The 16,956-nt window shown below is 36.9% G+C and overlaps 1 protein-coding gene across 4 annotated transcripts; it reads right to left on the bottom strand.

Moving 5' to 3' along the window:
• Window positions 1–1,626: 1,626 nt before the first annotated feature.
• Window positions 1,627–14,515, bottom strand: cnga3a (cyclic nucleotide gated channel subunit alpha 3a). 4 transcript variants are annotated; one of them, XM_022675792.2, is made up of 9 exons: window positions 14,219–14,515; window positions 11,644–11,795; window positions 8,889–9,008; window positions 6,079–6,255; window positions 4,979–5,038; window positions 4,442–4,636; window positions 4,131–4,232; window positions 3,922–4,028; window positions 1,627–3,811 (listed from the first exon to the last, which is right to left on the bottom strand). In XM_022675792.2, exons 2-9 carry the CDS (start codon window positions 11,742–11,744, stop codon window positions 2,409–2,411), a joined length of 2,265 nt encoding a protein of 754 aa, XP_022531513.1. In that variant the 5' UTR covers window positions 11,745–11,795; window positions 14,219–14,515; the 3' UTR covers window positions 1,627–2,408. The 4 variants fall into 4 exon arrangements, with proteins under 4 accessions (XP_022531513.1, XP_022531510.1, XP_022531511.1 ...); XM_022675789.2 differs by lacking the exon at window positions 4,979–5,038; XM_022675790.2 differs by lacking the exon at window positions 6,079–6,255.
• Between the last annotated feature and the right edge of the window lie 2,441 nt (window positions 14,516–16,956).

The following is a 16,956-nucleotide window of genomic DNA, read 5'->3' as shown; positions in this document are numbered from 1 at the left end:
CATACAGAGGATTGACCAAAAGGCAGCACAAAGGGAAAGTCCAACGGATTATCACTGATTTACAGAAGTCAAGAATGTCTTGTGGAGTGGTTCGTAAACAACTGAGATTCCAGGATCATCAGGTCTGACAGATGTAGCTACTTTGCCAAGATGTGAAGGAAGATCAAGAATGTCACTCTGAGCAGGAAGGAAACAGGTTTGGATGGGACAAATGAAGAAATACTAAAAGACAGTCCTGCTTTGAACTAAAAGCTGTCTACAGAGATTGCTCTGAACCCAGTTTTAATCCCTGTTATCTTGTCAGTCACCTCTGCCCAGTAAGGCCTTTTCCTCAGTCATGTTCTCTGTACTTTTTAACGGTGTGTACTTCGATTTTCCAGTAGTTTGAAATGACTGGTCTGGTAACCTGTCCAGACGCTTAATAGAGCAATAATCCCCCAACCATGGGCTCTTCCTCTTGCTGCTTGATCTAACTCCATTTTCAGAGTCTGATGGACCTGAAACATCTGGGTCCTTGACGTAATTACCATGTAGCTAGGGGTCTTGGATTGTATCATTTCTAGCCTGAGATCTAACCTCTCGCCTTTCAGCCAGACTCCTGATAAACTCCTGATGGCAGAATGAGGCTTATGTCAATCCCTCACCATATTGAGCACGGCCTGAGATGTGGCTTAGTGCCTCTGAATAGCCTGCACCGTCTATTAAGAGCCTTACACGTGGTAAAGCTTCAGCAATAGTAGTCTAAAAAATGCAGAAAGGCCAGAGTAAGATCTGAATAAGATCAAAGTATGACCTTAAATGGACACTCAAAACCAGTTGTCATTAATCTAAGCATCTTGTCAACTTAACACTATTTCCTACCTTGGTTCCTGCAAATAGAAATTGAAGCATCATCCTTCATACAAACATGTTATTATACTGTATTGTCACTCTAGCTGTTCTCAGCAGTGTGATGCCCTTTGGGAATAAAATATTTTATCAGATTGGATTAGTTTTTAAAAGGATGCATGTTTAGGAAAATAAATGCCCATCCACACAGTAGCAAAATTCCTTTTCACAACAGCTTTGTATATCAAAAGGTCTAAAAAAAAAAAGTCTGATGTAAGGTGACATCTACCTAGATATTCTGAGATCCAGAGAAAACGGCAAGGACTAAACGGAACAGACGCCTGCCAAGTTAAAAATTTTCAGCCTATAATTTAATCACAGAATGATGGGATAAGACACAGTCTTGGTCGATCTTGGTGGATATAAAATCACAGAGGACTGAGCCTCTGGTCCTAATGTAAATTTAATCATGTTCTATTAAGGTGGGTTGGGTAGTTGGCCTTCTAAATTGAGAAAAAATGGGCTTAAATTAAACAAAACAGTAACATATATTTTAATGTAAATTGATTTGGACACTACATCTAGTCAAGGAGGTATCTGGTTTCCTACCTGGTAGATTTAGTTCATGCACTGTAAAAAATAAATACTCAAAAGTTTGATGGACTATTTTTTCAATGAGCAAAAAGTTCAAAAAGAGCATGAGCATATACATTTTTTACCTAGTTTCATATCATAGTGACAGAATTAAAATAAGTACTTTATACAAGTTAAACCATTAGTGAATGAGAGACAGAGAACTTATTTTAGAAAATTTTATTACATTATATGTTAAGATGTTTGTATTTAGAGGCTATACATGTGTAATGCTTCTAAGGACATGGCATCTTTTTAAAAAATAATATTATAAATAAGAATAGTTTTTGGAATTATGAAGTTCTAGCCAGGCTGACAGAGCATGCTTTAAGAGTAACACTGTCAATGCCACTGATTAAGTAACAGCAAGAACAAGTCCACTAAAATAAAATATCAATGATATTCAATCAACACTTTTTTCAGATAACACAGGGTAAACTGGTTATTGTATTGATAAAACACTGCAATAACAGGGACAGTGTTTAATGCTTGCCAAAAAAAAATCTGAAAATAATTCTAAATTGTCCCATCAAATAAAAAAAGACATGTTTTAAACTTGTGAACCACAAAGTATCTCACACTCTGAAGGACAAATAAGTGGACAAACTGGGTCATGCAGCATACTGTCTCAGTCTGTTCATAGGTACAAAAAGAATGGATACAGCATATAATAATAAACCTGTTTACAGTGATATAAGGATATACTTTATGCACATTTTCTGGAGCTTACTTTAAATGGGCCATACTCTTTAAAAAAACACTTATGCTTCATGATGCATAACATTTTTGGTAAGTTGTACAAACTCACATATTCAAAACATATAAACAACGTGTAGAAACAGTTTAAAAGTAGTGTTCTGCCTATGTTTGAACGTATGTACATATTAACAAAAACCCTTTACCCCATTGTCTATGTTGTATCTATTCACATTTTGATCAGTTTGGAACTATTTTTTCTTCTCTTCTTCCTTTTTGTCCGCGACGACTTCAGACAGGTCTTCTGGCCGAAGTGATTTTACTTTGCTCTCCATGTTAGTAAGCCTTTGCTTGATCTTGGCTTGGTAGGATGTGTACTCTGCCATGAGTCTACCAAACTTGGTGGTCATGACATCTAGATTGCTCTCCAGTTTCACAATTTTTTCCTCCAGGTCTTTGGGATCTGCCCCTGCGTTGGCCACGGCTTCATCGATCAAGTTGTCCTTCATCAAGATGGCTTTTCCTTTCTCCTCCAGGGCCTTCTTGGCCTCGGGGTACTCTGTAAGTGCCTCCATTAGGTCATCTTTAGAGAGGGCGAAAAGGTCAGAGTAGCCCACACTTCGGATGTTGGCTGTCCGCCTGTTCCCAGCTTTACTGCCTTTGATACCGAGGATACTGATTTCTCCAAAGTATGCTCCATCACTGAGCACCACAAACTGAGTGACTCCGTCATCAGCCACCACAGCCAGCTTTCCTTCCTTGATGATGTACATTTCTCTTCCGATGTCGCCCTTTTTACAAATGTAATCCCCTGGGCTGAAAACCTGAGGCTGCAGTTTGAGCACCAACTCGATCAGCAGTCCAGCTTCGCAATCCTGGAAGATCCGCACCTTCTTCAGTGTATCCAGATGGACGTTGATGGCAATCTCGGCTTTGAGCTTGTCTGGAAGGTTCTTCAACACCTCCTTCTCGTCACAGGTCTTTTTTTCTGTCCAGAGGTAATCGAACCACTTGATCACCCTGGCCTCCAGATCTTTGGAGACCTTACGGAACTGCATGTACTGCTTGATGGAGTCAATCTTGGCTTGGAACTCAGCACGTGAGGCGTTCATGTTGGAGATCATGGCACCGACATTACCGACAATAGTAGCAAAAATAAGCACTCCAATGAGGAAGTCAGCAACTACAAACAGATACTCTACATCTTTGACAGGAGGAGGGGTTTCTCCAATAGTGGTGAGTGTAAGAGTGGACCAATACAAACAGTAGATGTATTTTCGAGCTAGGCGTCCGTATTCAGGATGGCTAATGTTGGGGTAGACCCAAGTGTCTGTGCCGAAGCCGATCGTTTTGGAAATCGCAAAGAAGATGCAGGCGTTCCAGTGGATAATGATCAAGATGTAAAGTACGAGGTTGCTGATACGGAAGATGTTGGGGTAGTTTGTTCTGGTCTCTGTGCGGTCAAAGAACTCGAAGAGGCGCGCCATTTTAAACAGACGATTGAACCTCAGTTCCGGGTTGTTGTATCCCACCTTCAGCATTAAAAAATCAGTGGGAATCATTGACAACATGTCATATTTGAACTGCGAGGTTTGCCTATAGTGCCCCATTAGCTTCGTGCCGTCCTTAACCAGCAGGCCTTGCTCCAAGAACCCTAAAAAATGTGGGAATGATAGGAAAATTGTTTGGTCAGTTTGCTTCAAATAAAGAAATAAGCAACCGATCATTTAAAACCGTCATTTAAAAAAAGACAACCGTCTTTACCTGTTCTTGATCTTACAAATGTGTCTGTGTAGTAGATTACATCTGAAGTGTAGTCCAGGATGATCCACAGGATTGTGTAGGTGTTCTGTAGCTCATTGAAACAGGCCCTACATAAATATTAACACCACCACAATACCACAGTTAAAACAAGGCATCTCAACCACACCAAGCTTAATTAGAAAATCAACCAAATATGTTCATAAGCAGACCTCGTTACGATCATCATCAGGTTGTAAAACACTGGTGCTGCTATTATTGTGAGCCAATGGTAATACTTGTCTGTGGCTGGGTCCATGATCCAGACCTCTTTCCTATAGAAACAAAGTTTAAATGACTGCCCAGTTTACTTAGATAGGTTGTATCATAGCACAGCTAACAGATTTTACATGATGTAAAACAGACAGCATTTCTACATATTACAATCCAGAGTAAATTATTTAGTTTTAAACATAATGACAACTGATGAGCAGTTTCTGATAGCTAAAGCAGTTATTCGAGTTGTCACACGTAACATACTTACGGAGGCTCTTCTTTCTTTTTATCATCCTTTTTATCCTTCTTATCGTCCTTCTTATCATCCTTCTTTTCGTCCTTTTTATCGTCCTTCTTTTCATCTTTTTTCTCATCTTTATTTTCATCCTTCTTCTCATCTTTCTTGTCTCCATCTTTTTTCTCCTCCTCTTTTTTCTCATCTTTCGCTTTGTCCTCTTTTTTGCTAAAGGTAACAGTATTGTCTTTATAATGTTCAACCAATTAACATTTACTACAGGGAGGTTCTGCTCCTACAGGGTGTATTGTGATCTACTGGACTACAGGTGGCAGCATCAGTAAGTACACCAACACCAGATTACTACATTAGGTTATTCTATAAATGCTGTTAAAGCAGCACTGTTGTGTATCTACTTTTATGTATTGATGCTGCATTAAAACAAAGTACAGCACTGAATCTACTCACTGCTGTGACTAACTGGTTACACCTACTTTTAAGACGCTGAAGTCTAAAAGTTACATGGGGTTGACTCTGGGTTTAGATCTACTGTATCTACTAAATACTTACTCGTCTGTGTTGTTGCAGTTGTTCATATTGTACACTGCTAGAGGCCACTGACTGCTTTTTCTTAAGAGACAAATAAAAGCAACCAGGTTTTGCATTATCAGCATAAAAAAAATAAAAAAATTTAAAAGCGCTGGAATAGTACCAATTTACTACTGTTCTAATTTACTACTGTACTAATTTTACTGTACTGTTTATAACTGCTCTCTTACATCATTGAGAGCAATGTTTTACCAGGGGAAGGGACAACTATGTGGAAATCTACATACTGTCTCCCTGGATGGAGATGATGATTCTCACTCCATCTTTGTTAAACTCACTGAGATTCGTCAAGTTTGGAACAAGCAATGGACACGTCACTGTCCTGCAGAGATGCAGGTTCTCCACTTTCTTTTGCTGGTTAACTTCACACCAGTGCACATCACACTGATTTTATTACTTTATTATCATTATTTTTATTTAATTTTTATTTATTTAGGTATTGTGCAGTGTTTCCCAGACAGGAGTTAAGCCTAGACCTGGACTACACAGTGGGGATGCACGATGATATCGGAATTATATCGGTACCAGCCAATAATAGCTTTTTTTTAGAATCATCAACACTGGATGATATGGCCAATATTTCATGATATATTTATTGTGTGCAGGAAAAGGACCAAGCAAAGCTGGCTGCACTACAACAATTGTCTGATCCTGGCTGCACTCCTTCAAAATGAATTGATTTATGGTAATTTTTTATTTTTAATTTAAGTTGTAAAGCTATACTGCCGTTTCTAGTCTTTTTGTAAGTTATAAATATGCATATCGGTATTGGCATTGGCAGATATATACACATGTGTAATATTGGATTCTGGCATTGGCTCAGAATTCCCACATGGGTGCACCCCAACTACAAAACATTCTGAATAAAGATTTTCCATTGAAAGGAAATTTCCATAGAAAGCTATATTCTATGACTAGGCTTAATCCCTGTCCGGCAAATCAACAATAACTATTCAGCTAATTTCAAATGAGTTGAATTTAAAGCATTAAATGAGGCTAAAGGACTGCACTCTGACCCTGATGCTGTACGGACAGCACCAGGACGTGCGCTTTGGACTTACTTCCTCTTATGAGGTCTGTCAGGGTGCCCTATGGAGGAGCGGGCATAGCTGCCCCGGCTGGAAATGTCTTTGAGCTCAGGCCCACGGAATCGCTCCAGGAAGGAGTCGGGCCGCTCGACCTCACGCTGCAGCCTATGTGTTGCCCAGTTCCGCAGCATGAACAGGAAATGGGAGAGCCTGGGACACCAACAGAAGTAAGATACTAACACTCTCATACCCTCTGAACAGTATGTAGCTTTCTCTGCCTCCTGGATCAAATGCATGCTTTATATATATATATATATATATATATATATATATATATATATATATATATATATATATATATATATATGTGTGTGTGTGTGTGTAAGAGTGTGTATATGAATACAGTGTAGGCCTGTCACAATTTACCGTTTATTGTATAGAGACAAACATTTTATGCTGAAACATTTATGCTGACCTTAGTATGGACTATTGCTAAGCAAGTCTTTTTAGTCTAGTTTTATATTTTTTATTTTATATTATTTTGTTTTCTATTACATCTTATCTAAATGTTCTTTTTATTTTACTGTTTTTTCCTTTTCCATTTTTCTTTTTATTATTGTTTTGATAGCCTTTTTCTATGTACAGCACTTTAAGCTGCATTTTAATGTACCGTATTTTTCGGACTATAAGGCGCACCGTATTATAAGACGCACTATCAAAGAACGCCTATTTTCTGCTATTTTTCCATACATAGGGCGCATCGCATTATAAGGCGCGTTAAGTGACACTAGAAAGGGTGCCTATATCAAAGTGAACAGGGGTGGCGCCATGTTTCCCTTCCCCCACCGGGGGTGGTCGCTTGCCGTTGGAGCGTCTCAGTATACAAATCTAGCTATTTCAAAGTCAAACGAGTGCTGGATATTAATCTACACAGATTCCTCTCCTGAAAACTGTTTATTTGGGTGAGTAACGTGCTTCAGTTTATTTACAGTAAGCTTAGATTTCCAGATGTCCACTAAGGCTTGCTGCACCAGCGTTAGCATAGCTATCCGCTAGCACGCTAGCTAGTCACCTAAACTAGTAAAGTTAACCCAAACTTAAACGAAAGCGTTACACTGAGTAATCCTGCGTGTTCTGGTAAGACAGTGAGATATTAGCTAGCGATTCGTCCCCCGTAGCTTGTTTTAACACGGTAAACAAGCAGATTACAGGCTGATAAAACTCACCTCTGAGAGAGTTAGCGCTTAGCATCTAGCTAATGCTAGCCAGGCAAAGCAGCACAGACTTACAGGCCGATAACTCACCTCTGAACGGTGAACGCTTAGCGATTAGCATCTAACTCTAATAATACTGCTCCAGCAGTATTAAAAGTGCTAAATTTAGAAAATACTGATCTCTGAACAGTGAAAAAGCTAGCTAGCTAAGCGGTTAGCATCTAGCTAATGCTATTGCTGCTCCAGCCTCGGAGCGGCGCGGCTCTGCACGGAGTGTGTGTTTACACCTGACGGGTAAAATTTAGATAATACTGATCTCTGAACAGTGAATAAGCTAGCTAATGCTATTTGCTGCTCCAGCCTCGGAGCTGCACGGCTCTGGACTCTGTATAGCACTGAAACTCTGTATAACGCTGCACGGAGTGTGTGTTTACTGCTCCTTACAACCTGACGAGTAAAATTTAGATAATACTGATCTCAGTGAATAAGCTAGCTAGCTTAGCGGTTAGCATCTAGCTAATGCTATTGCTGCTCAGCCTCGGAGCTGCACGGCTCTGGACTCTGTATAGCACTGAAACTCTCTATAACGCTGCACGGAGTGTGTGTTTACTGCTCCTTACAACCTGACGAGTAAAATCCATACAAAAGGCGCACCGTATTATAAGACGCACTGTCAATTTTTGTGAAAATTAAAAGTTTTTAAGTGCGCCTTATAGTCCGAAAAATACGGTATGAAAGGTGCTATAGAAATAAAGTTTCTTATTATTATTACTATTTTTATGTAAACAAGGCGTATGAACACAGTTTTCATTTATACATTATATACAATATATAAACATTTTTTTATTTCAATTCCAATGTCTGAATATTCTTTATAATAATTAAATATTCATTGCTCTTTAAAAGGATGTAATTATTTGATGCTGCTCTTATATTTTCATTTTATCAGTGACTCTACATGTCTTTAAATGATAATACTGTTGTTTATCTCCCAAACGTCTGGGAAAATAAACTGTCTGAAATTTTGTGACAGGCCTAGGACATTGTGATGTGGGTTAAAACTGTATTTTTTTACTGAAGCTATATTGTATTTTTATGTGCTAATTTAAAAAATAATTAACTCAGACACTCTGCTCTGTATGTGTTGTGCATTTGACCCAGACCCAGGCATATTCTATAATAAATTCTACTGAAGACAAGGTGCTTAAAGTGGTTATTGAATGATGCCATAAAAATAACCATAAGTGTGAAAAACCCTTTAAAATGTTTGAAGAACATTTTAAGTTTATTTTTCAAAACAAGCATGATTCTTTATAAAAACCAGATATGGCTCCCTTATGTCAACCACTTGAAGCACCTTTTCCTAAAGCTGGTCCTGGAGTATCCCAGCACTGGACACTTTGGTGTTTTCTCTGTTCCAGATCAGCTGATTCAGCTTATATACAGCTTGCTAATTAGCTAATGAGTGAAACTAGGCCTGCCTCAGCAGGGATACTCCAAGCCCAGGATTGGGATTCAGCACTGTGGAGGATGGTGAGGTCTGGAGGATAAGGAGAGCAGATGGAGTAGGTGATGGCTGGATGGATGGTAAGGGGTGGTAGTGGCTGACTGGGCAGGTTAGGGTGTTACCTGGCCATGGCCCCAGCACCTGTAAACGAGCTTCTCCGAGACTCCTGCAGCTGCTGACTTGTTGCTGTGGAATTGACCCCCTGCATTTCAGAGGCAGTGTCGTCACATATGGACGGTGCCCTGAGGAATGAAGGGAGAGAGGATGTCAACAATACACATTTAAGTGACTTTATGTTAATGTAGAGGAAGATCACTGCCTCGATTTGTGAGGAGTCCTAGACGAAACATTACATTGACAAGTGACAACTTTTAACTTTTACATACAGTACCAGTCAAAAGTGTGAACACATCTCTTCTCATTCAATGGGTTTTTAGATTGTAAATTTAATATTAAAGACATTAAAGCTATAGAGGAACATGTTTTTTTTTTAAAAACTGTTAAAGAAACCAGAATATGTTTTACACTTTAGATTCTTTTAAGTACAACTTTTATCTTTGAGGACAGATCTGCTCACTCCTGGTATTCTCTCAGTGTCTTCATGAGGTAGAGTAACCTGGAATACTTTTATCAGCATCTTGAAGGACTTCCTGAAGGTGCTGAACAACAGTTGCTGCTTTTCCTTTATGCTGTGAAGCTCTAGCTCAACCCAAATCTGTCTCAGTTGATCAGGTTTAGATCAGGGAATTGTGGAGACCAAACATTTTTTTTTTACTGTTTACTACATAATTCCATATGTTTTAAATGTCTTTAATATTAATTTACAATGTAGAAAATACATTAAGGAGGTGTGACCAAACTGGTACTGTATAATTATTTTATTTGCACAGATATGAAAAATAAATGTTTGTTTAATCATGGTTCCCTATTATTCATGTTTTTGTCTGTCTCTTTGCAGAATGCTCCATATCAATTTTATAAAGGTTTTATAAATAGTTTAGGAAGGAGTTTATTAACGGTTATACATTAAGTTGTAAATACTTTAAAAACATTAATAAGGACTTACAACACATAGAAAGAACAACAGTGACAATGACTGTTTTAACATGTCTAATAATACAGAAAGTCAGTTTAATCATTTAATATGTTATTATAGTTAAATGACAGAAATGTTAATGATGACTGCTGTAAGTCAGATAAGCATTCAGTAAGATCTGAGGTTTAACAGTATAAACAAATGTAGGGTCACTATTTGGTACATTGGAGGCCACTGTTGCCCTGTCTATTAATGTGTTGTAACTACTTATTAATAGTTTATAACCAAATTAATAACCATTAATAACCTCCTTTATAAAGGATACTTTATATATGTTGCATTAAAAGGTAAAATACAACATAATATACATTGTATTTCTACACTCTTCAATTGTCACATTAGATTACATTAAAACACTGTTGAAACAATTATATGATTGCAGTGCATTTTTTTACTCAAAACAATTATTTTTGCCAGATGTCATGAATACACTGCAGGAACAATATGGACCAGGAACACAGCTGGACCTGTGGCTGGTCAGGATGCTGACTGCAAATAGTGAAAAAATAAATAAATATGGCAGCTTTTAAGATAACAGCCATATTCTAGACATAGCCTAAAATATAGCCCCATCACTCATTACTTTAATGGGGTATTCTGATTTATAATTTTCCCTTTCATTTGGTTTCTCTTTAATTTCAGAAGTTTACAAAGGATAAATATTATTTAAAAATATTTTCTGAAAACGTTTAAAATTAGCTAAATATAATATATACTATAAAAACAATATATATATATATATATATATATATATATATATATTAGGGGTGGGAATCGATTACTATCTCACGATTCGATTCGATTCCGATTTTGGGGGCCACGATTCGATTCAAAATCGATTTTTGATTCAAAACGATTTGAATTATAAATATTTCTGCTTCTGGCTTATGAATCGTATTGAAAAAAAACCCTCCATAATATACACTGGTCCTGGAGCAAGTAATGTGTTACAAAAACAATAAAATGTGCAGGAATGTGGGTCCTCAGTGACAGAGGAATCACTGGGATATCACAATGACGTTAATGAACAATAAATAAATAATAAATAACACTGCTTTATTACCAGGCTACTAGCGGTGGTGTGTAGGTGACGCTGCTGGGCTGATGTGATGATAGCAGTGGAGCGCTAAAGTTCAGGAGCAGCTGCTGATTAACTAGTTAATTTAAGGTCGTTGTATTTCTTCAGAAAGGGGGCAGGAGGTGGAGAAATTAATTCATATTGTCCATTCCTTAATTCCTCTGTGATGAGGAGCTGAAATTAGCTCTGATTAGCTTATTGTTATTTTTCCGTTCCGCCTTAAATGCTGCAGCCCGCTGCCACCTGTAGCGTTATTTAAGGTGGAACTGGAAAGTTAGCTAGTTAGCTAGCTAACAGTTACTGAAACTAACTACTAGCGATCTTTTTTATGCTTGTTATGAAGCATTCTGCCATAAAACATTGAAACTACACGTTAATCTAAGGTAATATAGTGCTTGTTCTGCCATCTTACCGGTGATTCTCAAACACCTACGCTCTGTGTGTGTCTGGAAGATCTCCAAAGGGACAAGCGCTATCCCCAGGGTTGCCAGGTCCAACAAAAATACCCAGCCCAAAATCAGTCTAAAACCCGCCCCTCAGAATCGATTTTGGGACATTTTAAATCGATTCTGAATCGTAGTAAATGAGAATCAAGATTCTTATGTGAATCGATTTTTTGGCACACCTCTAATATATATATATATATATATATATATATATATATATATATATATATAAACACACAAAAAAAATGAAGACAAACCTGTTGTCACCGTAATCAGTTTGGTCCACTTCATCGTCTGAGGCTCGAACTGATACCCTGTGACGGGACGGGTACGACTCTGCAGTGCAGATTTTCGCCATTCTCACTGTTAAAGCTCACTGCTGCCAGGACATGCAGCTCCTGCTAAAACACTGCACACAAAACATAGTAGCTTAAGTTTAAACATCACATGAGCAGGTTGTTTCTACAGTACAATGATAATTGTTACCAAATGTTGTTTGTTTGGCACTCCCTATTGATGATATTTGAGTCATTTCCTTATGATTTTATCATCATTTTTGTTGTGTATATATATATATATATATATATATATATATATATATATATATATATATATATGGTTTAATATGTGTTGAGGGTGTTAGGCATTGTGATCTCATAACAGGTCCCCATAAGAAATTTTTCCCTCAAGTGGGTTTTGTCTGACAAGGACCCTACACTGTAACCCCACAATTAGTTTGAACTCAAACAAATTAAGTCTGTTTTATGTAAAATTGGATATTTTCAAACATTACTCAGATTACGCAGATCTTTAAGTTGAATCAACTTGTAATAACTGAGTTTATTCTGTTATTCTTGGCAGCTTTTTTTCCATTGGTTTTTGGCACAACCTATTTACATAATGGGTGTGTCCCCCTGTTTCTGACACTCACCATCAGTGTGAAGCAATCCCCCTGGACTACCTTAGGTAAACTCGTAGATCATAAAGTGTGATTAACTGCTTGGTCACTGTGTTGTTGGCTGTAACAGCAAGTATCATATTCTGAGCTGCTAACTCTGTGTTGGCTCTATGCTCTACTGGTTACTCTATAGCATTTCTTTTAAATCGAATTTTCTATGAGTATTTTAAATCTGTATTTTACTTAAATGAGATCAAAGAGTAAACTAATTACAAATCTATTCTATTCACCTGACCATTTCACTCAAAGTAGAACTATTATGCAAATTATTATGCAATCGATATAACAAAAAATAAATGAAATTACCTTACATTTTTGACATAGTAACAAAATGTTTTAGTCTAATTAACTCAAGTACTAAACATTACTTTGAAATCTTAAGGCAACAGGTTTCCTCAAATAATCTAAAAAAAATTAACTTATCCAGGCTTACAGTGTAGAAGTCTATGAATTACAAATAAATAAGAAACATCTGTGCAGTGTGCAAACAATATATCACTGTATAAAATCTAATTATACATTATCATCAGGAAAATTGCCAACCAATCACTGCTTATTCATCACTGATTTTAAATTAAGAAATCATGTCAGCTATAGAATATAAGCCTAAGTGTCTACAATTGTTTGGAATTTGATAAGCTAAATGAAGCTTATTACTAATAATAATGTGCTAAAAATTTGAGCATTTACACCAAAGTAAGCACTGGTCTCTCAGCACTGTGTGGCATAACATAATGTTCATTGATGCAAATAATGAAATCATCTCAGATTGTTTTAATATTCCTGGGCTGACGGTTCTCCCTTGTTTATCATCAGAGACTCTTCAGAATGAAGAGCTGTACACATGATTGTAGCAGTGGGCTAAAGAGATGAAGAGATGTGCTGTTGATGTGATCTTCTGCAAACCAATTTTCACGCTGACAATACTGCCATCTGAGCTCAGTGACTAAAAATACAGCCTGCTTAGTCGGACAGCCTGAACACTAAACAGGATCAGCCACCCATCCTTTAGAAAGATCACACAACAGATTTAACAGAATCCAGCCACAGGGCCTCAGCTTACAGCACCAAGAGAATGATGGTGAGCTAGTCTATAAAAACACTTAATTATTCTCCTGACAATAGGAATACATGGACTTTGACTAAAAATTTTTTCTGTGTTTTTTTCAACAAATAATATCTGTTTCCCTTGAGTTATTGGCAGTGAACTAAGAATTCACAATTTCTAGTCAGCTAGGGATACATATACTGTATATTTTATATTACAACTGTATCAACCTTAGTGCAAATTGTGCAAGTTAGGTTTTCTTGTAAATATTATTTTTCTCTTGTATTTTTTTATTATGATGTTTCTCTTTTCTATTTTTTGACCATTTTAGCAGGTTATTGGGAGTGAACTAAGGATTCACAGTTCTAATGAGCTAGTAATACATATAGTGTTTTTTTACAATTTTATCAATTTTAGTGCAATGTTCTCAAAATTCTTACTGGTGCAAATTTCTCTACACATGTAAAGTAGGTTTTTATGAAAATAAAAATAAAATCGTCTCTCATATTTTTTTTATTATGATTTTTTTCTTTGCTATTAATTGTCCTTTTATGAATACTTTTATCCTGCTGCTATTGCTTTACTTTTGTAAAAACAAACAAAAAATCTTATCTTAAATAAGTTACAATTTAAAATTAAAATAGTTATTCAGCTTTATAAACATACAGACATGAAGACTGTAGAGTTTTGTTAAAGATGATGTATGGAGTCATTACTTCAGTAACTGCAGTACTACCAAAAGTTCCCCAAACACCCACAATATTCCAGTCAACACTTTCTGCTCCTCTTTTTTCCAAGATTCCCTCACATTTTCATTCAGACTCACCAGCGAGGCTTCAGTGAGACAACAAAAGTTTCTTATTTACTTCATGGACAGATTAAACTGTGCTGATTCTCCTCCAGGTCTGAACACCTCTTAATCCTCAAGTTCCTCTCAATGTGACTCGGTAAAATCCCATTCTGGAGAAGCAAATTCCACGATGCGTTTTTTGAGCCATAATCCACTTTTTCCTGTGTGAAACCGGGTCATATTAATCCATCACCGCATTCCCAGCTTCAGGTATTACTGCATCCACTACTCCTCACGCAGACTTCTCTCAGACTGAGCGCTGATCTGAGGTAAAGTGGGCGGAGCCGAAAACAATTGTCACGCGTGTTGTTTTTTTCACCCACTCGTGTTTTGACAAGCGCCGCCTCCAGCAACTGGATTGGCTAGATTAAGTCCTAACAAGCCGTCAGTCAAATTATTAGCCAATTGTAGGGCAGGAGGGCGAGTCTGTGGCTGGGAAACATAATTGTACAGCTCTGGAAAAAAAATTAAGAGACCACTTCTGAATCAGTTTCTCTGATTTTGCTATTTATAGGTAAATGTTTGAGTAAAATTAACATGGTTGTTTTATTCCATAAACATTTCTCCCAAATTCCAAATGAAAACATTTGGAAAACATTCAAATGAGAAACGGCTAAAATAACAAAAAATATGCAGAGCTTTCAGACCTCACATAATGGAAAAAACAAGTTCATATTCATAAAGTTTTAAGAGTTCAGAAATCAATATTTGGTGGAATAACCCTGGATTCTAATTACTGTTTTCATGGTGCAAAAATTCAAGCAGTTCAGCTTGGTTTGATGGATTGTGATCATCCATCTTCCTCTTTATTATATTTCAGAGGTTTTCAATTTGGTGAAATCAAAGAAACTTGTGATTTAAATGGTCTCTTATTTTTTTCCAGAGCTGTGTATACAAATTCAATTTTAGTGCAAACTGTTTTTATGTAAATATTATACCTTCTTTTGTCATTTTTATATGTGTTTCTCTTTTCTGTTTATTGTCCTTATTATGGGGTTATTGGGAGTGAACTAAGAATTCACAGTTTCTAATGAGCTAGTAATACATGTATATGTATAAATTAGGTTTTCATGAAAATGTTACCTTCTCTCATCTTTTTTAATTATTTTTTTTTATCTTTTCTAATTTTTTTCCTTTTATTTACACTTCTATCCTGCTTATATTGCTTTACTTTTGCTTTTGGCAAATAATTGACCTTTTAAGATTAAGAACCGTTCTAACAAACACAGATAAACAATTTTTGCCAACAAAAAAGGCCTTATTTGGAATCAAATAGATCTAATGCCACATGGATAAAAACAACCTGTGTCTAGTAAAGCAATGCATTTTTGATGAACCAGCACTCTGGGTCATTAGTTTTGGAGTGGAATAGGCACCTAGCTATTGGTGGCATCGAAGCCCTATCACCTGCCTGGCATCCGCACAGCTCTCCGCCTCCGCCCCCAGAGAGACCTGAGAAATCCTTAAGGCAATCTGCCGAGCTGCATCGCTAATCCGAGATTAGGCCTGAGCACCTATCTGAGCTACCTAAATCTCCTTCTTGGATTCAACCCCTCAAATCATGTATGTGCACCTGTTGCACTGAACTGACTCTAGGATGTGATGATGAGTGTTCCTCTGCTCCAGACAGGGTGGTTCCAACCTCTGCTTTCAGCCAAGCAGAGAACGTTCATCTGAGGAGAACAGGAGGAATAGTGAAAAGAGTGGTAACTGAGAGAGAAAAAGAGAGAGAAATTCAAAAGTCACTTTTGCTATACATGGGCTTAAGCATTTTTATAGGAAATCTAGTAAGCTAAATTTCATATTGTAATGCAAATATATCATTAAATTATACACTAATTAAGCTAAATTGTGTTTTAAAAACATTTGGCTAGTTAAGACATGACTCTTAGTGTCATGTCATCCAGGGTGTCATATAGGTTCCCCTTTTAAGCCCCTTAACCTTAGCCATCTGTTGCAAAGAGAAGAAGAAGCGTTGTGTACACAGATTGTAACTAATCTAAACGCTTAAAATAATCACAACACAATAACAGCAGCCGACTTTAATTGACACGATTATCAAGCTTGCTTTTCTTTGAACATTTCAGTATGCTTTACACAAACCCTGGTGAAAAATGTTTATTAAATGTATGTGAATGTGAAAAGTCTGTATCATCCTCAGATGACCTGAAGGTGCAAGCTGTGCATGGATGAAATACAATATGTAGAGACAGAATTACAGAATTACTGTAATATCAGGATGAAAGTTACTGTATTTTCATAGGACAAAGAGGAATGACTTATAGTCCAGAGATATACTGCTCTGGAAAAAAATAAAAGACCAAAATTCTTTGATTTTACCAAATTGAAAACCTTTGAAATATCATCAAAAAGGAAGATAAATGATCACAAGCCATCAAACCAAGCTGAACTGCTTGAATTTTTGCACCAGGAATTGCATAAAGTTATCCAAAAGCAGTGTGTAAGACTGGTGGAGGAGAACATGTCAAGATGCATGAAAAATGTGATTAAAAACCAGGGTTATTCCACCAAATATTGATTTTTGGATTTTGGATTGATTTTAGCATTTTCTCATTTCCTGGAAAAAAGGCTCTAAATTACAATATTTTTATTTGGAATTTGGGAGAAATATTGTCAGTAGTTTATAGAATAAAAAAACAAAAACTAAAGTGGTCTCCTATTTCCAGAGCTGTATATGGGAAAATGCATTCAGT

Source organism: Astyanax mexicanus, chromosome 5 (genome assembly GCF_023375975.1).
Source record: "Astyanax mexicanus isolate ESR-SI-001 chromosome 5, AstMex3_surface, whole genome shotgun sequence".
In the NCBI taxonomy this organism is placed as follows: Eukaryota; Metazoa; Chordata; class Actinopteri; order Characiformes; family Acestrorhamphidae; genus Astyanax; species Astyanax mexicanus.
The sequence above is the reverse complement of the archived record's forward strand: the minus strand, read 5'-3'. Positions and strand labels throughout refer to the sequence as shown.